Source organism: Ambystoma mexicanum, chromosome 3p (genome assembly GCF_040938575.1).
Source record: "Ambystoma mexicanum isolate Mex_15411 chromosome 3p, UKY_AmexF1_1, whole genome shotgun sequence".
NCBI lineage: Eukaryota > Metazoa > Chordata > Amphibia > Caudata > Ambystomatidae > Ambystoma > Ambystoma mexicanum.
In genome coordinates, this window is record NC_090925.1 from 987,615,180 (window position 1) to 987,642,953 (window position 27,774).

The 27,774-nt window shown below is 47.0% G+C and overlaps 1 protein-coding gene across 1 annotated transcript in view; it reads left to right on the forward strand.

Annotated features, from left to right (window-relative positions):
- The window catches only part of PLCG1 (phospholipase C gamma 1), a 1,097,362-nt gene that overhangs the window by 834,890 nt on the left and 234,698 nt on the right, over positions 1 to 27,774 (forward strand). Inside the window, exon 22 of the mRNA XM_069652272.1 lies at positions 11,872 to 11,968. Coding sequence (XP_069508373.1) covers positions 11,872 to 11,968 — 97 coding nt within the window. The remainder of the gene's footprint in view (positions 1 to 11,871; positions 11,969 to 27,774) is intronic.

Below are 27,774 nucleotides of genomic sequence, written 5' to 3' on the forward strand. Positions count from 1 at the left end.
CAATTGGGGTTACAACGATCAGGCAGTGACAGGTGATCTTACGGGACAAGTAGCAGGTCCTGCATTTATGCAAGGAGGCTGAAAATGCAGTAGCTGGCATCTTGTAGCACAACTTGAAGACCCTCCAAGTTCCAAGGATGCCTTCGGAACAGAAATGGCTGCAGAGAGGTAGCCCAGGAGAGCGCTTGTCATTGCACTGGTTGGTTCAGGGATATTTCCGAAGGCACGGATCCTCGAGCAGGTGCTGAAACTGGTTGTTCCCACCAGTCCAGGTGTCGAAGCAGCAACAAGGGTCTTTTTGAGATCAAGCAGAGGAGCAGAGCTTCACTGAAGTTAGTGCTGGTCAGCTGCAGGAGTCTTCTTTGGGTCGTTAACGGGCTGCTCTTCATCGTAGAGGTCTTGGCTTCAATGATCTGAAGAATGGCTGCATGACCCCTCCTTTTATCCATGATTTGGATTGGAAGCTCACCCAGGTCTGCCAAAGATAAGGATCTATTACATTTAAACTAGCAGTGACTATCCAGTCATGGTGGAGGTCCACAAACAGAGGTTGAGACTGGCTGTGCACACCGGTTCAGGGGTCGCAGCACTGATAAAGGGTCTTCTTGAGATCAGATAGACTTCGATTGAGTTGTTGCTTGTCAGCTGTGGGGGTCGTCCTCGGGCTGCTCTTTTTCATAGAGGACTTTGCTCCAATGGTAAGCTGAAGAATGGCTGCAGGAGCCCTGCTTTTATCCCACGTCCTGCAATGGTAAGTATGTATACAACTTAAACTACTAGTGGCTATCCAGTCAAGGATAGCCACTGGCCACCACATCTGCCCAGCAACAGACATTCCGGAACCTGGATGTGTACTTGGACCACAATCGGGCTCACACGCAAACCAAACCGCCCCTTAGCCAGAGAAAGCAGCTGCTTTTCCTGGGAAAGGGCATTCCATATTTGGCATTTCTTGACCGGAGAAGGCAGGAAGAAGGCCAGAGTACAATAAGGCCAAAGGACCAGCAAAAAACTTGTGCCAGGGTCATCTTAGGTTGCTAGTCACCTTTAGTAGTCCTTTGCGGAAAGTGCACAAGTGAATGAGTGAAATGTATAAAACAAGGTAGAAAAATATACACTGCCATCAGCTCTTACTAGGCACGTTGTAAAGTAGACAAAAATCCATTACAGAAAAAGTTATTAGGATACAAAGTATCCTAACCACCCTTCAGTTTAAGGTGATATGTGCAATTTTAAAAATACAAGAAATTCATAAAGAGATCCGTATTCTCTCAGTACGGATAGTCTTATGGACTAATTAGTTTACCCATAAGAATGAGCAAAAAGGCAAAGGGAAGTAAAGCAAAAGGCTTTACTGGCCTCAAAAAAGTCAGTTATGGAGTCCAAACAAAGCAAAAAGAAAGGGTGTTGCATAGAAGTCGATGGGAGGAAAGCGGCAAAAAGAAAATCTATCCTCACAATGGCCCACGATAACTGCACCGAAGCTTTGAACCAGGAATTTATGCCTTCCAACTGCCAAGGTCTCTCCTGATATGATCTCTCCCACACTCCTATATACCACAACCTGATGTTCTTACTTCCTTTACTCTACTCCTCCGCCCAGTTTCTTTCTCCCTCTCTCCCATCCCTCTGAAGTTACTTTATCTCTCCCCTACTCCTTGCTCCTACTCTCCACTACTCTCTTCTCCCACCACTCTCTACTCCCACCCCTCTCCACTACTCTACTGCCGCCCCTCTCCACTACTCTCTACTCCCGCCCCTCTCCACTACTCTCGACTCCTACTACTCTTTACTACTCTCCACAAAACGTTCACACTCCTTTCAGTAATCTTGCTTACTCAGTCTCCTTTTATCCTCTACTTAGCTGCTGTTTCGCTCATTCACCTGAAAACACTCTGTCTCTCTCTCTCCAAAGTACCACTTTCTCCCACCAACCAATATCTCACCTTTAACACACCATCCGCTAGTTCACTCCATGCTCAGCTCCAGACATTCTGCCTCTTCGCCCTTTGACCTCATCCGAACAACCCACCCTCTCCCATTCTGTTTGTCTCATTGTATCCTCCCATTGGCCCTCAAGCTTACTTGGGTCAATCTCTGCCTTGTCCCACAAGGGCCGGGTTACATAGGTGAGAAGCCATAAAGCACAATCTAGGCACGCCCCCTTTGCAAACTCTGTCTCACTGGTTGTTAGAAAAGGATTTGTCTTTTTGCATCTTTTCCTCGATAGTTCCTAAGGACCACCAATCTTTTTGTTCAGTTTATGAACCTGTTCTTACTTTTTGAGGTTAAGTAAAGCCTTCAGCTTCACTTCCCCTGCCTTTTTTGCTCATTTGTTATGGGGAAACTGATCAGTCCTTAAGACTATCAGTACTGGGAAACATTCCGTTTTGCATTTTTGTGGCTTTTTAACATTGAACTGCAATGTAAGAAGGTGTGTGCAATGGAGATACTTTTGTATCACCTTGGTATTTTACGCTTGGGATTTTTGGTTACTTTTAAACGTGCCTGAAGGCAAGCTGGTGGTAGTATAACCATATTTACCATTGTTGCCATATTATTAGTAGGCACAATCGCGTTTACTGTGTTTGGCTACAAACATTTGCTGGTGTCCCAAAATAGCTGTGCAACAAGATTTTTCAGTTGTTCTTTGGCCATTTTTGTTGTTTGGCCTTTTTTCTGCCTTCCCAAGGCAAGAAATCTCTAATATGGTCATGCATTTGCCTGGAAATCTACTGGTTTTGCGGGCTAGTGCATGCCATTTGTGTGTGGATCTAGGAAGTGAGTTAGGACTATCTGGTCCAAACCCCAAAACTGGCACCAGAAAGTCTAGAGTGCATGCAGGAAAGAAACCCTCAGTGGCCCCTTTTTTTTGTCCTGCAACTGTCCTGGTCAAACCTTACTGGAGAAAGCTCTCATAGCTGCTTCGACCCTTGGATTGGTGGGACCAACCAGTCTCGAAGTCTTCTCACGTTCCTGCAGATTTGACCCTTCAGAAGTGTCCCTGGACCACGGTCGACTGACCAGCTCTGAATTGGGCAACCACGTCAGAAGCTTTGCCATTCTGTGTTTTCGACAGGAACTTTGATAGTTGCCAGCTCATCATACAAGTCACCTTCCTGCCAAGTTTCAGCTTCCTAGCATCAAGGGATCTTCTCATGGAAGGCCGTCTTTGTTCACGACTGGAGAAATGCCTGCATTTCATAATTGAAAAGGGTTGCACTCAACTCCTGAACCCGACCTTAATCTTCCTTGCACCTGCAGCTCCTGGGTATCCTCTACTGGGTCCAATGGTGGGAAAACCTACCTCCAGCTACTCCCAGTTGACCTGCTAAGAGGGCTAGTAATGTGATGTGTGTGTGTGTGTGTGGCCCAGGAAGGGGGTGGGACTGTCTGGGCCCTTTCCACATCCGTCGTGCCAGAGTTTCTAGCTGAGGGGCATGAGTGAAACCAATAGTTGTCCCTGACTGGACAACTACTGGCTGTTTGAATGTCACACGCAGCCTGAATCTTGGATACAAAGAGGGCTCCTGCAACAGTTAATCAGATAGCTGTTGGATCCAAGACTTCTACGAAAAAGAGCCACCCCCTGACAACCTCTCCAGCTTGCCAGAATTGACTTCAGTGTTGTCTCGGTGAAGCCCTGCTTTTAAGAAGACCTTTGTTGGTGCTTCGACTCCTGGATTGATGGGAACAACCTGTCCTTCCTCCTGCTTGAGGATCCGTGCACGCTGAGCCTTTAGAAATGTCCCAATGGGTGGACTGACCAGCTCTTTCCTAGGCTACCTTGCTGCAGCTGTCATCGTTGCATCCCAAGCAGAGCCTTGGAACTTTGCAGATCTTTAGCTTGTGCCATAAGTCGCCTGTCCTCGCACTTTCAGCAGTCTCACTCCAAGGAAAGCTGTGCTGTGGCTGCTCCTGTGTCCGTCCCTGTACGATCGCCTGTTGCCACCTCACTGTGTTGATCTTCGTTGGCTGTTGTCTTCATGTCCCTGATCCTGTGACCATCTCTCCCACAGACGTCTTTACTTGCCTTCTGTCTAGACAAAACTTATGGTTGGGACAAGAACAATAAAACAAGCCTGGAACGAATTCCGGAACCTGCATCTGTACTATCTGGAGACCTCTGAGCCAGGGGGATAAGACTACTTTGCTGTTGCTTTCTCCTCCTGCCTTCCATAGGGTAGCCTAGGCATAAAGCCCTGGACCTAGTCCTAAACTCATTCTAACCTGACCTTTAGTAGTGGAATCCGTGTTAAGGATCCTTCCCTAAGCCTATCCTAAATTTTTGGATTGAGTTGAGTACTCACCTGAATTTACAAAAAACCTTATATAACTTTGGAACTCTTTTGATTCGCCACCACTGCACTCTACATTCTTTTGATAAACTTTCCTGAGGAATTGTATTCTTTGGAACTGGTGACTTTTGGACACAAGGCCCCAAACCATCTTAGGGTTGAACTTTATAAGATTGAGGGAAGCTGTCTTTGTGTTGATTATGCTAAGTTCTCCCCATTTCTTTCTTTCATCTGACTACTCGCCTGTGTTGCACTGGTAATTGATTCATATGCAATTCTTTTTCTCCTAATGGTGAATGTGTATGTATGTTATATGACGATTTGTGTGGCAATACTTGCATAGTTTTTCTATGCGTAGCCTGTGAACTAAAGGCCTAACACATAATTGCATTTTTGTGCTCACTGCCTAACTTGAATTGCTGGTGTTGCTCTGTGTGGACTCATCCAGCCCTAGACAACTCTTGCTCTTTCCTGAGTCTAAGCCTTGACTGCTCAGCTACCTTACCTTGATTGGGTATTGGCTACGCTCTGTGTCTTCCCTGTTCACCATAATAGCATTGCCTCCCAAAATCCTCCCACCATGGCTGATTTTGGAAATGCATTTCAACGCAGAGAACGACCGTTTTAGCCAATTGGCATTGCCACCAGCCGAGTCCCGGTGAAGCCCTGCTCCTGTCTGCATATCTTCAGAAGGATTTGTCCCCATGCTTGAGGATCTGTGCCTGCTGAGCCTTTGGAAGTGTCTATGGAACACTCAGTGGACGGACCAGATCTCTCATTGGATACCTCGTTGCATTGGTCATTGTTTCAGAGTTCAACCTTGGAACTTTGCAGATCTTCAACCTGAGGGAAAAAGACACCTTTCCCTGCAGTTTCTGCCTTCCTGACTGAAGAGAAGTCATGCAGGGCCTGTTCCTTTTTTCTCGCCACAAGGATGGCCTTTCGCCACCTGATCATGGTAACCACTGCTACAACCCACCTTCTTAGTGTCCTGGAGGTCCCCTAAGGTCACCTGCTCTGTGGAGGTCTTCAACTGATCGTGCCAAGTGTGTCCAGCTGCCCAGTCTTCAGTACCATCTTGTCAGAGCCCAGAAACGCAGACTAGCAAGACCCCATCCCGATGCAGACCTTGACCTCTGCACCCACGGCCCCTGGACCTCCCTTGACCAGACAAAACCTAGAAGTGAGCCCAGTAGATTCAGGAACATCTGAAGTGGTTGCCGAAGAAATCTGAGTACGGATGTTAAATTTGCATACATATTCTTAATCCCCTGCCACCACTATCGCACTAGGGTGTTATGGGTATAAAGTCCTAACACTAGCTCACCTTTGCCTGGCTAAGATCACTGGTGGTCTGGTTACGGATCCCTCGTGGGATTCCCTAGAGGTGGGATTTCAGAGAGGAACCTGTAAGAACTTTACTTAACTTGCTTTTCTGTTTCTAGAACACTTAGCTGCAACCGTTGGCTTTGGCAACTCTTGTTCGCAAATAATATGGTACACCCTCCTGACTCTGTAAAGTGCATCTACCCGTGACGTTTGGGCACTAGGCCCCATTTCCTAGAAGGGCAGGACTGGTTAAGAATTCGGGACCTAAAATTAGGTTTTCTTGTGGATGTTCTCTTTTCCAACATGTTACTTACTTGTCTTCAACTTGTTCTAAATTGCGAACAGTTTTTTCTTCACTTACTTTACCATACACCGTTGTATTTGACTAACTCTTTCAAAGGTACAGTGTTGGTGTCCTTTTAGCAGAACCCCCCCAATAGCGAGTGTACATTTGTGCATTAGTAGTTTTGGGACAATAATTACCTCAGGTTTTCATTGCTTTGAGTGTATTCAAAGGCCTAATAAATTGTATTTCTGATGCTTGTGAATCTGCTTAGAATCACATGCTATGCATGTAGTCCAACATCTAGTGGTAATCGCAGATTATTGCCTCTTTATTTTCGAGGATCGAAAAGGGGCGTCAACCTGGGAGTGTCTGTAACACTATCCCTACTGTGACATGAAGTGTACCCATGATCCTTCACGCATCGAGGTTCCCCAGATTGTTTTTTTCCGCCATACTAGTCGGTCTCATTTATGTGGAGCTTGTGACTACGAGACCTATTGCTAAATATACTACGCACCTTTCGATGTTCCTCGATAGGTGTTTCCAGCTCACGTCTTAAGACTTCCGTGGGTGAACTCTCGAAGCTTTGACCTTTCACAGCAGGGAGAGAGGGGGTCTGTTCTTCTCGACATTCCTCCATTAGAGAATGCCTTTTCCTATTCTTCCCTTTTTCTTTCCATTGTCTGGCTGCCATTTCTCTACTATTTAATAATCGAGAGAACTCCATTTAAATGTTGCCTTCGAGGGACACTTACAAGGAGCGTAACAACTGTTTGCCCCGTGACCACGATGAGCAGCGTTGCAAGGCCTGTCGGCTGTTTAAGACTAAAACACTTAAAGAACAGCGCACTAAGCGGCGGGTGGCCTACGACATGCAGGCCCAATCCCATTCCCCCACTGGTGCTGTTGCATCGGGTGAGGAACCCTCTGGCAGCTCCAGTTCAGAGGCCGAAGACATTGTTGCGTAGTCCTCCGACTCCTGCTTGCCTGTCCCCAACCCCACTAGGCATGCCAAATGCACTGTTACAGGAATATCACCCACTGGCGGAAGGAGCACACACGCTGACACCAAGGCAAAGCAAACAACCCCACAGCATCCTTCGACGGTACTGTTGAAGAAGCCGACTGCACCCGCAACCCTGTCGAAATCTTTGCCGAAACCTAGGGAACCTTCCAGTTCTCGACCTGCTGCGCCACCGCACGGTTCGAAGTCTTTGACTTCCCAGAGTGCTCCCCTAAATCTTCAGCAATGGTTTCAGACACGTCAAAACGCACATCTTCAGTTAAACCTCACCCTAAATTATGGGAAAAGTTATCCGAAACTCCTAAACTACCTGATTTCCATAGGTCAGGCACCCAGGCCCCTTCAGAGTTACCTCTAGGCTATGTTCAGGCCTCTTCCACCTTATCTAAGTCCTTGCAAAACCAACACAGTCCTGTGCATGAGGAGGTAGTCTTTCCACTCTGTTAAACCCCAGATACAGGGACTTGGACAAGGGAAAGATTTGAGGAGTGTATGGACAAGTTGTCTGAGTTGATTTATTTCTCAAACAGGATCCCTAAGCGGACCCTTTCCCTTGATGAGGACCGTAGGCCCTTTAAGTCACCTATACTTCAGTCCTTCGTTTTCCACACTACCTCTCCTGTACCTAAGCTGCCTGATCCTTCTGGGGATATATTTCAAGATGTTCAATATGATCAAGATACAGAATTGTATTATGTCCCAGACCAAGAAGATGGCTCCCAAGATCCTACCTCCCAGGACCCAGACGCATAGCTTGATGTCACTGATGACTAGGGGGCTTGGCCCGCTACGCCTACTCGTGAGGCAGAGCCTGATAATATTTTTGTAGACGCCACACCTGTCATGCAGTCCAGAGACTCTTCTCCTATTGATGAACAACTGCTCTTTAATAATCTTAAGAAGGCAGAAGATCATTTTGATATATTCACTCAAGAGGCGGTGCCTGACTCAGACTTTGTGGATGATATCCTCTTAGAGAAAAAGCCTGTCGGTCAATCAATCCCCCTTCTTAATTCTATAAAGAAGCGTATCGCCCCTTCTTTACTCACGCCCTCCCTGACACAGGATTTTAACCCATGCTCTGAGAAGATATTCAGGCCTGCTCCTTCAGATCCCCTTTATATTTGGGGACACCTTTCCTGATTCACTGGTGGTCCCACAACCAGGAAGCGTGCAGGTGTTCCTTTGTCGTCAGTTGAGGCTCCTCCCGACAGTCTGTAAAAAACCTTGCTCGCCAGTTTTAGTCAAGTGGGGTCTTGTGCAGGAAGGGCTGTAGAATGTTCCTGAACCAGCCAAGTCACAGCTGCTTACCATTATTCAAGAAAATATTTTAAAAAACACTTTGGACTCCGCCAAGACAGCTGGCATAGTGTTGGCTGAAGGAACGCTTCTAAATTGCTACTCTTAGTTAAAAAACTCAGGTTTCATACCCAAGATGCAGGCCTCCCTTATCGACAAGCCGATAGAGGAGTCTCACACCAGGGATCCCATATCCTAAGGAAAACCTCATGAGAGGAACCTATAGAAGAACATTTTCTTCCCTGTTTTTAGAAAAACCTGCACCTGCCAACACAGAGAAAACCTATTAAAAATTACTTTGTCATTCATCTGCAAAGCAGCAGACGCATGTTATGATCAAGGTGGTCCAACATGTGCCTTTTAGCATGTCAGTGCATACCAGACAAGGTTGTAAAACCCAGTCAGAGACTCTGGAGTCTCTTAAGTTGATCTCACTCGATAAACTGTGTGTTTTTTGTGTGACCATGTCTTGAGAACACCCAAAAGACTGTAGACCTACTCTTTCAACTGGAGTTCTCTATTGACGAAAAGAAGTCAAGCCTTGTCCCCAGGCAAGTAAAACAATTTCTGGGAGCCCTAATTTGAACAGAAGACAACCTTATCTTCCCCTCCGAGAGGGTCAAAACATGTTGTTATAAATCCCTCAATATGTAACCGGTCATTAGATAACCGTACAGAGAGCCGTGCAGCTATTAAGAATGATGGCTTCCTGCAGTTTTCTGATACAGCATGCTCGTCTGGGCATACGTCCTATGCAAGAGTGGCTCTCGAGACAGTGGTGCCAAGCAAAGCAGTCCGTGGGACGTTCTAGTGGTCGTTTCAACAGCCCTTGTTCTATCACTGCAGTGGTGGACAAAGGAAAACCTTCTCAAAAGGAAATCATTCACCATCACTGCAGTAGAGGACGCACTCACGACAGACACATCCGTGTCAGGGTGGGGAGCTCACCTTCTCCACCAGACTGTACACGGCACGTGGTCACAATTGGTAGCGTGCAAGCACATCAACCTGTTAGAGCTACTAGCAGTGTTCAAAACCCTGCAAGTTTTTCAACAACATCTGCAAAGGAAGACCATTCTAGTCTTAACAGACAGCACCAATGCCACGTTTTACATAAACCATCAGGCAGGAACTCACTCTCCAGGGCTATCCAAGTTGGCACAAAGTATTTGGAAGTGGACACTAAAACAAATATTCCTCCTGCCACAACACGTTCCATGGCAACACAATCTTGCAAACGTGCTCAGCAGAGACATTCAGCTACCTGTAAAACGCGGGTGGCGTTTACACGAACACATTTTGCACAATGTCTTTGCAGAATGGGGGCATCCCGACATCCATCTCCTTGCAACACTGGAGAAGGTAAAATGTCCAGACTATGCCTCCAGGTATCCCCAAAAGATTTCCAAGGGGAAGGTCTCTGGATCGAATGGTTAAGGAAATGTTCTTACGCCCCTCCAAACAGCTCTCCTCAACAGGAGAATTCACAAGATGCACCAGGAACAAGTTACACTGATCCAGATAGCACCAATGTGGGCTTGTGAACCGTGGTTCTCGGATCTCATGAGAATGTCACTCATCCTCCAGTGAAACTGCCTTGCCCCTACAACACTGCACCCATGCCCTTAAACTCTCAAGCAGCTTGGCTCCTGAAGTCATAGAGTTCAGGCATCTCAAAGGTACGACGTCCTATCATTGACACCCGTTTTTCCAAACAATTTTTACCGGAAAATCACCAGTCAAAAAACATGTGTCAATGATATATCCTAAAACCATCTCAAACTTCTGCAAAGATGTATGGGCATACTTAAGTAGGCACGTAAACTAAATACCAGACACTGTTATTCCCCTAAATAGACATTTTATTATGTGGTGTGGTACTCGTAACATCAACCCACTTGATTGTTCACCCACACAGTCCTTTACCTAACTCACCTCTCACTCAGGACTGGTTTTTAACTCACTAAAGGTCCACCTTGCTTCCCTTTCTGCTTACACCACCTCTCAAAGCAAGATTTCCTGGTGTAAAGACTTTGCTCCCCTATTTCTAATCTAACTCCCAGATGGGACTTGAATGTCATCCTTACTAAACTTATGGCCCCTCCTTTTGAACCAATGCACAAAGCTCGTTTTAAGGCTGTCACCTACAAGACTGCTTTTCTGGTGACCATTACTTCCATTAGAAGAGTAAGTGAACTTCAGGCGCTCTCAGTTCAACACCCATTTGTTCCCAATCGGAAGGAAAAAGTGGTTTTGCGCACACATCCACACTTTGCACCTACATTTTTCTCCAAGTTCCATGTAAACCAGCCCGTTGAACGTCTTTCTTTCAAAATCCTTCTAATTCAACTAAAAGAGGCCTTCATACTCCGGATGTTAGGAGAGCAGTGATGTACTACCTCAATAAAACAAAACCACTTTGATCGATCAATTCTTGCCTCCATCGCCACTGGTAGAGAAGGGGATACTGTCTCTAATTCAGCAATCTCGAAATGGATTGTTAGATGTATCCAAATGTGTTACTCCCTGTCAGAGAGCCTTACCTTTTATTCCTAGTGCACTTTCTACTTCAGGCACAGGAGCTACTATAGCTTTCCTTGCAAATATTCCTGTAGATGCTATTTGCTAGGCAACTACCTGGAGCTCTTTTCACACCTTTACACAACATTATTGCTTAGATATACATTCTAAGACGGTTTCTCAGGTGGGACATCTCTTTGCTGCTGTTCCTTCAAACATTCCACCTCCATCTCCTGGTTCTGCTCGCTGGTCTATGCACAGCACGTGATTCTAAGCAGATTCACAACCATCAGAAGACATACGTTACTTATCGTAATCGTGTTTCTGGTGCTTGTATCTGCTTAGATTCAAATGCGCCCGACCTTCCTCCCTTCTTGTAGCTGAAGAAAAATAGACCTCTTACACCTTTCTATCCTTCTGTACTCGCTAAAGCATTCTCTTCTGGCTTCCTCATGGCAGAACAAAAACAACCAGGGGGACCTCGACACGTGAGGGATCATAGGTACACCAGAGGTCACATTTAGGGATAGTGTTACAGACACACCCATGTGGATGCCCATTTTGGATCCTAAAAAAAAAGCAATACTCTGCGATTATAACTAGATTTAGGATTATATGCACAGCATGTGAATCTAAGCAGAAACAAGCACCAGAAATAAGATTATGGTAAGTAATGTATGCCATTTTTGTACATCTGCAGTCTCATTTCAATTATTGGAGTGCTCTGTGTGTCTGTTTTTGTAGCCCTCTCATACTCTCCTGAATCTAAGTCTTGGCTCTTCTTCTTTACCATGATCGAGTTTGGCTACACAGTGTCTTCTCCATGTTCACTATAACAGGGTGGCCTCTCGGGAATCCACTGACGAGGTTGATTCTGAAAATCCCTCTTTACAATAGCAAAGAGGCATTTGTGTCCGGAAACTAGGCTCGTCTTTCTCTGGTGGTAGGATGCACTGACTGTGGGTGTGCTACGTAAATTGGTTGTAGAGATGTAGTGTTCCGATGTTTGAAGTGCGGGGTCTTCAGTGGCAATGTCTGTGTGGCCTAGTTGGCACACTGTTTCGGGTGGGCAGGCGATTCCCAGCAGAGAAATTAGCTCTGTTTTCTTGTTCCAGGTGGCGGGGAGATTATGGCGGGAAGAAGCAGATGTGGTTTCCTTCCAACTATGTGGAGGAAATATTCAGTCCTGTTGAGCTAGAACCAGACAGACAGGTAAGACCAAAACATCCTGCCCAGTGGATTTCCCAGTGGGCCTCTGCACCCGGGGCCACTTTTGTGTGGTAACCTATTTTATTTCCATATTTTCCCACAGAAAAAGGGTTGGGCTTGCTGAAAATGTGTAATATGGGGCCTCTTTGAAAATTATTACATGGGCCTCTTTTGGTTCCCAGACCACCTGTTATGGAGAATTCTCAGACATTTGCTAATGCCTCTCTACATTAGAGACCCCCAGCACTTTTGCTGGACTTTAGGACTTTTTAATTTCTTACCTGGAGAGAGTGAGACCTTTTTTCCCCCACTCTCTCATGTATTCTGTGATTTGGACTCTGTGTTTCTTTTGACTTTGGAGTCTGACAAACTCCATAGGCATAATCTTTACATTGTGTCACACAGCACCTTCAGTGCAGTGGCACAGGGAAGTCTTTTAGATTTCCCAAAGGTTTAAATACCTTCTCTTGGTGAAACTACTGTTTCCAAGAGCAGTGAAGTGAAATTGACTTTACTTACATTTTGTAGCTTTCTAGACCCAGCACACACAATCTTCCAATAAGGGTGCTGGAGGGGTTACTTAGTATCCCGTTTGTCTAGTTCCTCATGTAACATTTTTATGTTACCCTTTCTACAATTAATGGCTGGTGGCAGTGGTTTACTTTTTACTATCATTGTGTGTTTTTACCGCGGGCTGCAATTGCAGCTGCAATAAGACACCCATGGGTGCACATTTTGTCAAAATGGCCCTGGTCTTCTTTTTTTGCCATTTCTTTTTGTAAAGGTCCTTCTTTACTCTGCGCGCCAAACCAGGTTTGGTCCCTTTGTTTGTTTTGTCTTTGGCGGGATTAACGAGTGAAGCCCGCCTCTGGCTCCAGTATGTCTGGCAGGGGCAGAAAGTGAGGGAGGTGCCCGAAACGCCCTCTGCTTAATCCCCTTGGTTACAGGAATGCACCCAAAGGTGATTGGCTGGCTGGCTGGCTGTCCGCAAGGCGAGCCACCCTGCTGTGTGATTGACAGCTAGGCTGGAATGAATGGGAGAAACCTGCATAAAAGGCGAGGCTTTTGGCTTGGGAAGGCAGAGTCGACCACTGGACGAAGGAATCCGAAGAAGAACTTGGAAGAGACGCCTGCTGCAACTTCTGGATCGTTGGTTTGCCCGGTGAAGCCCTGCTGCTGTGCTGAAGCTCCAAATTTGATTCGACCAGAGAAGCCCTGCAAGGAGGACTTCTCCCCTTGAGGGGGTGGGACCAATCAACTCCAAAGTGAACTCGTTTGGACATCCTCTCTGAGCTGGCTGTACTTCCACTGCTGCTGGAACCTAAGTGCCAGGGAGAGGAACACCAAACCGAGTGCATTGCTTTTAAGTGAGACCCGTGTTTCAGGAAGATCCCCCAGACTCCCTTTAAGCAGGACTGACCAAGCCTGAGCCACCTCAACAGAGTGCTGGACCCCAGATGCGAGTAAAGTCCAGAGTGGTACCCGTGGGAACGCGGTGGTGCTATTAGCTATAGATGCAAGGAGCTGAAACCGCGAAGTGCAGCTGAATTGAAGTTTGCCCATTGCTGCCGTTGACTTTCCCATTGCAGTGCAGGAGTCCCCAGACGTCCTCCCTCTTGTCCCCACAACTGAGTCACAGGAACACAAGGATCTGAGAGCTGTACAGGAACAGACGCCAGCTGGAACCATTTCTTCTAACCAAGGGTACTGTAAAGTCTAAGAGGACTTACCTCTTGCGGTGTAGCCTTACTTGTTCTCAGTTGAGACCTTGTGAAGTTGCTTACAGCTTTGTCCCTCACAAGCCTCCCAGCTTGAGGCCTTTAGGTGATCTTATTTCTACAAACTTTTCTAAAAACATTGTGCAAGACTTTTTCTTACCTGCAAAGAAGATCTTCAGCTCCCCTAGACTTTGCTCAACTAACATTGGCTGTCCTGACTCTTCTTACCTCTGACTTTGTGTTGTTACCTTTCCCCAGGAAAGGGTTAATTTACTTTGCATTGTAGGGTTGAAAAAGTACTTAATAGTTTATGAATCATTTGTTAACCTAGTTTTATTCCCCAATCTAACCTTTGCACCAAACTCAGTATTGCTCTAAATGTACCAGTGAGAAATCAATGGCCACAGCGTCCTAGCTATTTAAGTCACCTGAGGGTGTTGGAAGTGTCTGTGTGCCATCCCCAATGGTTATCATGTGATTAGAGAAACTAGGAGTGTGTTTCTGAAGTGTTTTTTGAAGTGTTACATGTTTTGCTCCCTTCAGAAGAAGGCTTACATAACTGACTGTTAAATAAATTAATAATTGTTTAATCAAGAAACCTTGAGTGTACGAGTTTATTTGAATAATTGTCATTGTGAATCTCTGTGTAACCTCAGTACTGCCTTCTCAGCCACACTACCAACCGGTATAGTACAGACTTATACCAAAGGTTGGGTTCCTATTGCCAGGAGGTCATGGTTGCTGTAGTCTTCCAAAGGATACTGCACGCAATCTTGCCTAACACTGGTTGTAGCCGGTGAGGATCTATTGTAGAGTTGTTACATTGAGTATTTGCTTTGCTTTTTGTTCAACTAAAACCTTCACGCGTCTAAGCTCCACTAGGATAGCAATTGTAACATGCCAAGTATGGATAACTTCAAACAGGAAGCCCTGATCATTCTAACAGTGGAACAACTGAAAGAAATGTGTAGGATCAGGAATCTCTTTGTTTAAGGGAAGAAAAATTAATTAATAACAAGGTTGTTAGATCATCAAAGGTTGGATAGTAGGCCTGTATCTCCTACTAATCCAGAACATTTGGAAATTGATAATGAGGATGATAATTCAGAGTCTAACTCTAGAGTCGGAGGAGAGAGTGGAGTCCCAGGACGGGAGCCCCACTTTGCCTCATCGGGTCCACTGGGACACTGGGACCCCACAAGGTCCATCACCTGTAGTCCTATTTGTGTGTAGGGGTCCGAGAGGGTACTGCATACAAACTTTGCCTAACAGCATCCTCTTTGGTCTAGAAATTTGAAAAGACTAGTAAAGTCAATTTCACTTTACTTTCTCTGGGAAACAGTAGTTCATCCCAGAGAAGGTATGTAAACCTTGGGACAGCCTAAAAGGCTTCCCTGGGTCACTGCACTGAGGGTGCTGAGTGACGCAAATGAAAAGATGATGCCTATGGAGTTGTCTAAAACTCCACAATCAAAGAACACAAGAGTAAAACACTCGTCAAAATACATTAGTGTGGGGGGGAGGCTCACACTCTCTCCAGGTAAAACAGTCAAGTCCTCAAAATTCAGCAAAGGTGAAGGGAATTAGCACATTTATGATTATTCTCCCTAAACTTCGCCCCACCCTCCCCGCCCAGACTAAGGGACAGGAGGATTTAATCCACCCCTGGATGAATCTCCTGACTCCATTCGCTCATACATTCTGGAGAGACCATCAGCATTTTGGTGATTACACCATGACGTGTGTTCAATGGTAAAATCAAACCCCTGCAGGCTGATTGACCATCTTTTTAAATAATTTATTTTTACTTTGCACAGATACATGACAGTGACATACGTTTCAATCTTGTACATTCTACGTTACAGTACAACTCCAAGGTACATTTCTTGCACAGCTAAATTGCATTTGAGTCCTCTTCCTCCTCATTTTATATGCAAGATACTGTCTGTATCTGCCCCCAAATGTCTCTGGGGTGTGCTATGTAACAATTCAACATACATTTCTTCGTTATCATTCCCCCAGAGCATATCTTTGTCCCAGTCTTCCTGAGTAGGCGGACTGCTGCTTTCCCACCTCATCAGTATCACCCGCTTTGCTAGGAGCAGACTGAGGTTAAGTAGTTTGCGCCACGTGGGGTTCATTTTCTCTATAGCGCCCAGCTGACACACAGTTGGGGACCTCTCAATGGGATGTTCCGACATTGCGTCCAACGCATCACACACATCTGCCCAGTATTCGGTCAAGTGAGTGCACGCCCAAAACATGTCGAAGGTGTCTGCTTCTTCACTTCCACATCTGGCACATTTACCGTCCATAGAAGGGGAATATACGTTTCAATTTGGCAGGTGTGTAATGTGTCCTGCGTATGATTTTGTAGTGTATCAGTCTATATCGTGCATTACAGGATATATATTTAGTCAATCTGCAGATTTGCGTCCACTGCTTATCAGTAATGCTATGCCCCAGGTCTCATTCCCACCCTGCTCTGGCTCCATGGATGAGTGGTGTTTGGGTTGTTATGATTTTGTACAGTGTGGAAGCAGACATTTTGGCCGTCCCTGCTGTGAACAAATAACCTAGGCCGAGATGTATTGCCGGTTCTGCTGGGAATACCCTCCACACCTTTGCTATAGCAGATTTCATGCGTAGGTAATACATTTTCTGTTTTAGCTTGTCTCCCACAATCCCTCTGGCCTTATCCCATGTTATACATTTCTTATCGGGGAAAAGGTCTCCAAACTGATTGATACCGCCTCCCCAGAGTGTGATCTCGGGATCAGGCGTGGGTGCGGATATAGGACGCTCCCCACAATGGCATATTTGGATTGTACAATATGTCCTTCACCTGTGAATCAGCTATCTTGGCCCAGGCAACGCAGGTCACCAGTGTTGGGTCCATGGCATTGTGACGTCTGGGTGCGTCGTTACAGCTTTGTGAAGAAGTTGCGCTGAGCGTGCCGCCTGGGGATCATTGACCATGCGTTGTGTATGAAGGTAGTTTGCTGCCCATTGTGATGCGAAGTGTGCCTGCGCTGCCAAGTAATACATTGAAAATCAGGTGCTGCTAGCCCTCCCTGAGGTTATTGGTTTGTGAGTGTACACCAGCTTATTCTGGGCCTGCTATTCGACACCAGTGCCGTGCACGCACCCTCGATTTTCGAAGAAAGATGAGAAAGGTTTTGGTAGGATGATAATCTTGACCAGGGTGAGATTGTCCATCAATGATATCGGTAGTGATCTCCACTGTTCCATTTTGGTGCAGAGGGTGTCAGCTATAGTCTCGTAGTTCAGTGCGCGGACTAGTTACGCCGTTCTCGCAACTTGTACCCCCAAATATTTGACATGGACAGGATTCCATTGCAGGCCGTGGAGTTCAGGTGGTTTGATGGTGGCGTCGGTGAGAGGGAATATTTCAGATTTAGCAGAGTTCAATTTAAGATACAAGTATTCCCTGAATTTTTTCACGGCACCCAGCACCCTACCCATGTTACGGTCGGGGTTCTTCAGGTATAGCAGTAGATCATCAGCATCTAGCATAATGATCTCCGTCTTCCCTGCAAGATAGAGCCCCAGTTTACTGCATCTGGCCCTCAATATGTCGGCTAATGGTTCTATTACCAGGGCAAATAATAGGGGGGACAGTGGACAGCCCTGTCGTGTTCCTCCCAGCAGTCTCAATATAACGGATAGGGTGCCATTGACGCTGATCCTAGCATATGGGCGGGTATACAGTACCTTAACCCACTTCATGAAGTTGCTTCCAAACCCGTAATTTTGCAGGACTCTAAACAAAAAGGGACAGTATATGGTGTCAAAGGCCTTCTGCATGTCCAATGCGACCCCCTGTACTTCCTTCGGTATTGTGGGCAGAATGTTATAACAACGGTGAATGTTCGTCGCCACTGCCCTGCCTGGTATGAAGCCTGCTTGGTCTTTGTGGACCATATGCGGCATCAACGGAGTTAAGCGCCTGGCTAGGATCTTAGCGAAAATCTTGGCGTCCTTGTTTATTAGCGAGAGTGGTCTGTAAGAGCTGCATTCTTCAGGACACTTCCCTGGATTGAGTTGCAGGGTGATAATCGCTTCTCAGGTCATCTCAGGTAGCTCGCCCACTTCGAGGGCTTCCGACTAGACAGCGTGTAGCTTGGGTACCAGGAGTTCCGAGAATTCTTTGTAAAACTCAGCTCCAAGGCCATCAGAGCCCGGAGCCTTGCCGTTGGGCAGTGTTTTAATAGCGTCCGCTATTTCAGCTTGGTTAATTGGGGATTCCAAAGCTGCCGTGGCTGTGGGGGACAGGAGCGTCGTAGGTATATTGGCCAGGTACTTATCTATATCTTCCTCCGTGGCAGTGCTTTGGGGGGAGTATAGTCATAGAATGTTTTTTCTATCTCTGCCTGCTCTGTTACCACTATCCCCTCGGGTCTAGTTACACAGGGAATATTTGTGTTCCCAAGTTCCCCTCTTACCATCCTAGCTAGGAGCCAACCAGGTCGCTCCTGCTCGCCTTATCGCCTCGCAGCGGTGGGTCTGTCGAAGTAGTGAATTTCCCTGTCCGCCGCTGCCCTATATTCCTCCAACTGGGTTTTAATGCTCAGTTTGATCTGGGGAGTGAGGTTTATGACATATTGTTCCTGCAACTCTGTTATTATCCCTTCCCATCTCTTCAGTTCTCTGCGGATGTCCTTCAATACCCCAAATTCTGTGGACATAGCTTCACCCCTTATACACACCTTGAAGGCTTGCCATAGTGTCGCCTGGCTTTGAACAGTGCCCTCATTGTGTTCGAAGTATTGCTCAATGTGTCGGATTAATGCAGTTTTATATACATGGTCTGTCATCGCCTTGAATCTCCATGGGGGCCTCTGTGGTATGACTTTGGGAACCTGCAACATAATCTGGATGGGTGAATGATCAGACATTGTCCTACGGTGTATTTTAGCCTCGGTCACCTAACCGAGCACTCTGAGACAGTAGCCAGGCATCTATTCTGGAGTGCATATCATGCACCGACGAATAAAACAAGTAGGCTCGCTGTGCGCCATGTAGGGAGCGCCACGCATCTCAGAGGCCCAGGTCAGTCATATGAGTGTGTATCACGCAAGCAGCTTTAGTGAGAGTCCTGGGGCTGTCCGATGTGCAGTCTAAATGCGTATCGAGAATGGTGTTGATGTCACCACCGATTGCTATGTGGGCTGTGGGGTATTTGGAGAGTTTCTTAAATAGCATTGAATAGAAACCTGGGTCATCTACATTTGGCCCATATATATTCATGAGCAGTACCTCCTCCTCTTTGAGTTTACCATGTACCAGGACATAGCGGCCCTCGGGGTCACTGTCTGTGCAGTAATGTGCATACGGGATAGATCTGTGTATTAACGTCAACACTCCCCGGGCCCTGCTGGAATACGTTGGGTAATGCTGTTGCATGCTCCAACCGGGGGCTATCCTTTCTGCTAGCGGCCCTAATAGATGGGTCTCTTGCAGGAATACTATTTGGGGGCCCAGCCTGTTGATGTAAGCCATTATTTTCCTCTTTTTCACCGGTTCCCCAAGCTCACTGAGATTCCAGCTTAACAGTGCGCTACTGTCATTTGTACTCTTGGCCATGAGTAATTGTTTTGCATAGCTGATGCGTGGTGTGTCTGTACCCTGGGTTGTGTCTGCTCATTGCTTCTATCTGTACCTGTGCTTTTTTAACTGTAACTCCCCGTTTAACAAACCCTACTCCCTCCCGCACTCTCATAGTTCCCTGAACTTCAACTATGTCTCCCCCAATACCTCCTCCCATTCCCATTTCCTGTGTTGTACGCCTGCAACAGGGGGGGCTTCTGCTGCAGTGGCCGAGGCCTTCGGCTTCAACTACTGTCCGTAATGGTTGAAACCTGGCTGTTACTTGTACACTACTGAAACATATTAGTATCCTCATCGTACATATCTTTGACATTTTGTCTGATTATTAATTAATTCAGGATACGTTCCTCTGAGTGTTCATGCTCAATGTCTGTTTTCGCACGGCTGCTTCCTTGTGACTTGATCCGTTATGAAGACTTATTTGGTGAGATTGCCGTGCCGTATGGCGTTTGTTTCGGTAGCATCGGGATGTTCGCTTCCACGAAACTAGCAGCCTCTTCCGGGAAAGTGAAGAAATGTTTTATTGTTATGCTGCATGCGCAGTCTTGTCGGGTACAGCATCGCATAGGGGACTTTGCAGTCGCAGAGCATTTTTTTGACTCCTGTAAAACTAGACTCCTACTTCAGTTCCTGTTTATCCCTCGAGGCTTTCAGCACAAGGTCTCTGTCCCTATAGTTCATCATTCATGCGATGATAGGTCTGGGGTAGGCACCTGGTTTGGGTCATGGTGCTAATGACCTATGTGCTCTTTCCACGACAAACCTGGGCGACCAGCCTGGGTCTACAAGCAGGTCTTTGAGTAGTTTCTCCACCACAAGTTCCATTTGGGCCTTTTGAGTGCATCTTCTGGCATGCCAATTATACGAATGTGTCATGATCTCTGCTTCCAAGAGGTCAGGACTTGCCCAACTCCCTTGGAAGCAGACCCATAACCCAGGTTCCGAGCGCCAGCCGGTCCCAATTGGGACCTTTTGGACTCTGACCTGGCGCCGGTGGCGCCAGGCTCATAAATGTGCCCAGTCCCAGCGCTGGAAGCGCCGGGCTCATAATGCTTGGGTGGACTTACCTGCAGCAGACCATGCTGCTTACTTACCTGCCAGTTGAGCCTCTGATCCTCTTCTGTTCGGGACTACTTTTCCTGTTGGGTGGGGCAGGAGCCACTCCCTAGGTTCAGAACCCTGGAACTCTTCTGGAAAGCAGGGACTCTTTTCTTTCCTAGGCGTGGCTGTGGAAGGAGACACCTAAGCACTACAGGAGGCTATTTAAACCACACCCGATGGATGAATCTTGCTTTGTGTTATTCTGCATCCTCTGCAGCAGAACGCTCATCGTGTCTTCTGCATCTGATCCTGGGCCTAAGGAAAAAGGCTTACCATCCTGAATCCAGTCTTCAGCAACACCTATAAAGACAAGAAAGAACAGGTTAGTATTACGGTCTTCAGTGACAGCGCTCCTTTTACCTGATCCATCGGCTGTCATCAACGCCTCGCACTGCATTCCGGCATCTGAAAGACAAAAGCTTACCAATTCTGCGCACGCTCCGGAGGCCTTCGGCGCTGCATCTCGCATCTGAAAGATAAAACAAGGTGCGTTTAAAGACTTTGGGGAACTTAAATACTCACGAGCCATTACTCCTTTCACATCTAACCCAGTGGGTATTCGGGCACCCTGCAGCCACTCCGAACTTATACCTGCAAAGGAAAAAGACAGTTAGAGCGCGCCGTGAAGCAGGCAGCAAGCGCTTACTTACGTGCTTCAAGGCACTTCTATTCATCACACGGGCTCCATCTTCGCCATCGCCGGAACCCTGCAAAACAAGATACAACATTACTAAAGACTTTTAAAGACATTTGAATTACTCGAAATTTACCGTGCGTGAAGAAAACGACGGACAGCAGTCCTCTGAAGTCAAGAGGCCTGCTTCCCTTATCCAGTGAGGAAACTGGTTTCAGCACCCTGCTCCGAAGCAGATGGAGAGCACAACGTTCACTTACCTAAGACACCTTACCCTTCAAGTCAGACATACAGTGCACAGGGGTCCAGCCCAAAGAGCCAGCCGTGTGTTACACATCACCTTAGAAGATACGGTATACGCCCAGTCAAGACCGGCGCCTCTACGGGAATCAGGTGAGCGTTACAGAATGTTGTTGAAGCGGGATCTTGCCTCCAAATCCTCGCACTTGAGCTTCACCGTTCCTAGGTCTTTAGCCATTTCCATGACTATTGCGTACTGTTTCCAGTGCGTCTTCAGCAGTGCTGATGAGGGTCTCGGCTTCGGTGATGCAGCCGGTTGCTTTTTCTAGCTGCTTCTTGATGGATGCCACATTTACATTGATCCCGTCCAGCCTATCATTTGGGGCCATGAATCCCTGGTGCATTGCCGCGAAGACTGCCTGAGGATTCATAGTTGTCATTGGCGTGGCAGTCGCAACCGGGGTTGTCTGTTCTGTAGTCAAATCTGTCATGTTCCTTGTCGTTACCACTGTTGTGAATTTATCTATTGCTCCTTTACCCTTTTTTGGGCCCGCCCCTCTGGGCATCGTCCACCTATTAGCCAATGCTATTATTCGGCTTGTTTTCTCTCTTCAGCTGTGAGTGGTCTGCCCAGGAGGGTATTGGGGATTTCAGACTTGGTTCCTTCCAGCGGTCAGCACGATTGCTCCGCGCCCAGGGGCCAGAGACCCTTTGTGACATAGGTCTCAGGTAGATGTGAATATGCTGTTATTACTGTGTTATCTCTCCATTTATCTTCCCGTTGCTGCCTGCCCCCTGATCTGCCTCTGTGCATTGTATCTCTTGTGTTCTGAGTTTATTAATGGGGCACTTTTGGGGGGGATCCGCTTGATGTGAATGAGTTAGGAGCTGTTCCCTCTGTGGGGGTTGATCTCATTTTCTTCTTTTCTTGTTAGTGCATTTCCGCCTCTGTGTCGTCAACAATGTTATTATGCTGATATTTGCACTGACTATTCCTGTGTAGTGCAGAGAGTGCTGGGGCCCCTGGAGGATTGCAAAATTCCCCGCTGGTGAGTGAGTTGTATTCAGAGGGGGGTATATGCATATTACTGCTCGTGGTGACCCGGAGGTATTATTTTTATGGTGCGGTCCGCTGTGGAGCTCTTCGCCTGTCCCCTGCGTTGGGTCTGGGCCCAGCTCCCCAGACGAGTCCACAGTGGAACGTGTCGGCAAGGGCTGGAGAATGTTTCGATGTACGAGGCCGGGGGAGGAGCCCCGCCTCCGCAGGCAGAAGAGACCCTCCCTGGCCACGTCCCTCGTCGAGCAGTCCGTATATTCCAGCTGCAATCTAGAGGGTGACTGCTGAAATGCGATTAGTGGGTGCTGTCCCCGGTACGGGGCCAACACGAGCAGCTCTCCTTACCGAACTCTGCCACGGTTCGCTGTGCAATCTTTTATGGTCGCAGGCGCTCAACAGGGAGGCCCGGAGCGCCAGCGTCCGCTGATGGTGGATGGTCGGGTCACCGCTTCCTCCTCATTCACCCATCCCATCAGTGGTGCCTCGGCCGGCGACAACAGCGTGCCTCAGTCTGCTCGTTAGTGGGCTGGCAATGAGATGCGCAGGGTCTCTTGTTCGCGCCGGATCTCTTGCGCGTCTCCCCTGGGGCTCTGCTTGACATGATATTTTGTGAGTTTCACTCTGTGGATTTCCTGGATTTCTGGCCACCTTGTTGTGTGCGCCTTCAGCCGTATTCACGTCAAAACTCAGATCAAATCGGACATTTATGGAGATTTATTCGAATTGTGGCCTCAGCCGTCGCAGGAGCTCACGCAGCTAGGTGCATCCTGCAGCTTGCGCAACAGCGCCCCCCCTTGATTGACCATCTTAACAATTTAGGATTTTCCCCCTTCATCTCCATTAACCATCTCAAGGGTTGGTGGTCTGTCTGAATCACAAATGTAGATCCATACAAGTATGGTCTAATGTTCTTCAGAGACCACACAATGGCAAACCACTCACGTTCTATGGTTGCCCACCTTGTCTCCTGTTCCTTCAGTTTCCTACTGATGAAGCAGATGGGGTGTTCCCTACCTTTCTCATCCAGCTGACACAAAACTGCACCTATACCTGTATTGGAAACATCTGCTTGCACAATGAAGGTTTGGTTGTAGTCAGGAGCTCTTCAGACTGGAGCATGACAAAGGGCTTTCTTAAATCATTTAAATGCCTTAGTGCACTCCTCATTCCACTTGACCTTTTTGGGGAATTTGGGTGAGAAGACCAATTTCAAGTGAGAAGCTATGGACCCATAGTTCTCTATGAAGTTCCTATAATAACCAGTGAGGCCTAAAAACGCTCTGACTTGGGTTTGAGTAGTAGGGGTGACCCATTCTTGTACAGCTTGAACTTTACTAGGCAATGGCCTTATTTCACCTCCTCCTACCTCATGTCCAAGGTATACCACTTTTCTGTGACCAATTTGACATTTACTTGCCTTTATAGTCAGATGGGCCTGCTCAAAAGCCTGCAAAACATATCCTAAGTGGTCAACATGTTTTTCCAAGTAGGGCTCAACACTGCAATGTCATCCAAGTATCCCATGCAGAAGTCCTCCATCCCATTCAGAACTTGATTAACCATCCTTTGGAACGTAGCAGGTGCATTCTTTAATACAAAAGGCATTACCTTAAACTGGTAGAGGCCTGCTGGGGTCGGAAATGCAGTTTTCTCCTTGGCATGGTCTTTCAAGGCTATTTGCCAATAGCCTGACGTTCGGTCAAATGTACTGTGGTACTTGGCTGAACCAAGTTTGTCCACCATCTCATCTGTCCTAAGTAAAGGATGGGCATCAGTCTTTGTGACTGCATTTAGAGCTCTATAGTCCACACAGAATGTCAACTCCTTGGATCCTGCCTTTGGCACAAGTACAACTGGACTAGACCATGGACTGGTAGAGGGCTCTATTACCCCGAGATCACGCATCTTGTTGACCTCATCCTTTATGTGGGTTCATACACGCTCTGACATCCTGTAACCTCTGCTTTTAACAGATAAACAGTCACCAGTGAAAATATCATGCTGGCCCCAAGGGGTCAAGCCTGGTGATAGTGAAAACACAGGGGCAAACTGATTTAACAGAGATTTTCACTCCTCCTGTTGTACCAGTGTCAGATTAGAAGAGAGATTAACTCGTATCTTCTCATCTAAAGGTTGTCCCCTGAGGAGATCTGGTAGAGGTTCAGTCTCCTCCTCCTCCTCCTGAGCAGAAGTTACAAGCAAAGCTCCCACTTCTGCTCTTGAGACATAGGCTTTTAAACGGTTGGTGTGAAAGACCCTTGGGGCCTCCATAGGATTGCCCAAGACAAATTATTGACCTCTCCAAGTTTTCCCACAACCTTGAAGGGTCCAATCCATTTGTCCTGTAAGGTCCTCTGCCTTGTAGGTACCATAATTAGAACTTGCTGGTCTTGAGTAAACTCAACCATGTTGGCCTTCTGGTCATGCCAGTGCTTTACCAGAACCTGACCTACTTTCAAGTTAACAGATGCTTGTGTCATCATGTGTGTCATTCTCCTCCGGAGACCTAACACATAGTCAGTGACTCTTACTGGCTTTGGAGAAGGAGCACTCTCCAACTTATCCTTAATTAGGGCCAATGGACATCTAACTGAATGACCATAGAGTCCTGAGGGACTTCTCTATAAGCAAATAGAAGGCATGGCAGTAGAAGGTCCCACTTTCTTCTAAGGGGTTCCTCTAAAGCACCTATCATGCTCTGCAGTTGAGAACATGCAAGTCACTCCACAGTTTTTCCACATGGCCTGCATGTAGTGGGACATAGTCTGATCCCCTGTCAGAGATGACTTGCTTAGGAAAACCTACCCTGGTAGAAATACCAAGTAGGGCCTTGGCAACAGCCTGAGCTGTAGCAGTCCTCAGAGGTATGGCTTTGGGATATCTAGTAGCATGGTCTACTACAACCAATATAAATCGATTGCCTGAAGAGGTTGGAGGGTCTAAGGGACCAACAATGTCGATTCCTACCCTCTCAAAAGGGACTCGCACCACTGGGAGAGGCATCAACAGCGCCACATTCTTGGCTCCAATCTTGCCAGATGTCTGAAAAGTGTGACGGCTCCTACAGAATTTATCTACATCAGACCCCAACTTAGGCCAGTAGAAATACAGAGAAAGCCTTTCCTTGGTGGTCTTAAAGCATAAGTGACCAGCTAAAGGAATCTCATAGGCTAACTGTAGGAACTGTTGTCTTATCTCTAGAGGCACTACAATTCTTCTGTAGTCCCCTGGGATAGACTCAGTAGGATCACTGTAGAAGAGGCCATCTTCCCAGTACAATCTGTGCTTCCCTGGCTCTTGCCCGTCCAGCTGGGGAGCTGCATGGTGGCGAAGTCCTTCAAGAGTAGAACACTCAAAGCCAACTATAACTCCCCATCAATAAGGATAGCGGTCAATGGGGAACTCAAAGATCGGGTAAGGGTCACCAGGGGAACGAAACAGGGCTGTCCTCTTTCCCCCCTCCTATACGCCATCTTTTTAGAGCCACTATTGATTAAAATAAGAGAGACCATGGAAATAAAGGGGTTTGAGATGGCGGGCAGACAACACAAGATGATAGCCTACGTAGACGACATGCTACTTGCATTAGAGGATCCGGTAAACTCACTAGTAGGTACCCTGCAAACACTGGAAGAGTTTGGGGACATTTCAGGTCTGAAAATAAATAAGAACAAATCGGAAATCCTACACATAGCGGGGAACAGAGATTCATGGGGTAGGGTGATGGGTAATTTAGACTTAAAAATGGTGGAAGAAGGTTTAACATATCTGGGCATAACGCTCACACATACGGTAGACACACTTTACAAAAGGAACTACCCCCCATTACTAGCCAACCTGGAAAGGGATCTAGAACGTTGGTGCCCGCTAAACATCTCATGGTGGGGGAGAATTCAGTCAGTGAAGATCAACATCCTTCCCAAACTGCTTTACTATTTTCATGCCCTCCCAATAACAATCCCTAACTCCTTCTTTAAGGCACTGGCAAGGCACTGGCAAGGTTAATCTCATTCCTTATATGGAACAAGAAACCCCCCAGGGTGGCGGGTTCCGTCCTAACGACCCACGTCAGAGAGGGGGGATTGGCACTACCACACTTTAAGAACTACTACTATGCGGCGCAATTATGGGTCCTCAAAGAATGGTTTGGGGACGACCAACGAACGATCTGGGTGACCCAGGATAGGGCGGTGGCACGGACCCCGCTGGAGGACCTCCTATGGAAACTCCAGCAGCATCGACACCCAAACCTAAAAATCAGCGAAATCATGAAGGCCACTTTGAATGCCTGGGATAAGCAAACAAGGAAGGGAATCATGACCACGACAACGGCCCCATTTACGCCCATTTGCAGGAATCCTCAATTCCCGCCTGGACTAGACCAATGGGCCTTTGAGAAATGGGAAGAGGCGGGGTGCAGGAAAATTGGGGAAATGTTCAAGGACAACGACATAAGAACATTCGCAGAATGCAAATCAATGTGGAACCTCACGAATGCTGAAAGGTACAAGTATGAGCAACTCAGACACTGGTTAACTATGCCAGACATGCTACCGGCGGCGACCAGGGAGCGGACCGCATTCGAAAAATACCTAATAACTAATTCAGGGGACAGGAAACTGGTCTCCACACTCTACAACTTCATCAACACACAAGAAGAGCTCATAAAATGGGCATATATGAAGAAATGGGAAAAAACGCTGGGGGAAGAAATATCGAGCCAACAATGGCAGGCGCTATGGGCAGACATCCCAAAACTTACTCGAGCGGCCCAGACTAGAGAAATGTGGTTAAAAATCCTCACTCAATGGCATTACACACCTGAGAGGGTCAACAACATGTACCCGACAACATCAGATCGCTGCTGGAGAGGCTGCAAACAAGCAGGCACGTGGAGGTACATATGGTGGGACTGCCGAGGGGTCAGAGGATTTTGGACAGAACTGATCTCAGAAATGGGAAACATTTTCCCTGAGGCGGACCAATTGGGGGAGAAAGTCTGGCTATGCGGTCTTAAAGATCAACAAGCAAAAAAATACACGAAAGCGCAATGGAGAAGCTTCATGGGCCTGGTCATTGCCACAATCGCACAGTACTGGAAGAAACATGGCCCACCGCTAATATTCACGTGGCTCTGAAAAGTCTGGTCACAAATGACTATGGAGAAGAACACGCATACTCTACAAGAATCAAAAGACTCCTTCTCGAAGGAATGGGGGGGGCGTTAGAATACTTGCAATCGGTCTATATGGTACAGTGGTGCCCACACAATATCAGAATAACGGACATATTCACCTTATAGTCAATATCGAAGTCAACGGAATCAACACGAACTCTTCCGGAGGAGGCAGGGAAGGGGAGTGGGGGTGGGAGGGTAAGGATGGGGATATAATGTCTTTGCTACTTTATTTCATTGTATGTGTTATAA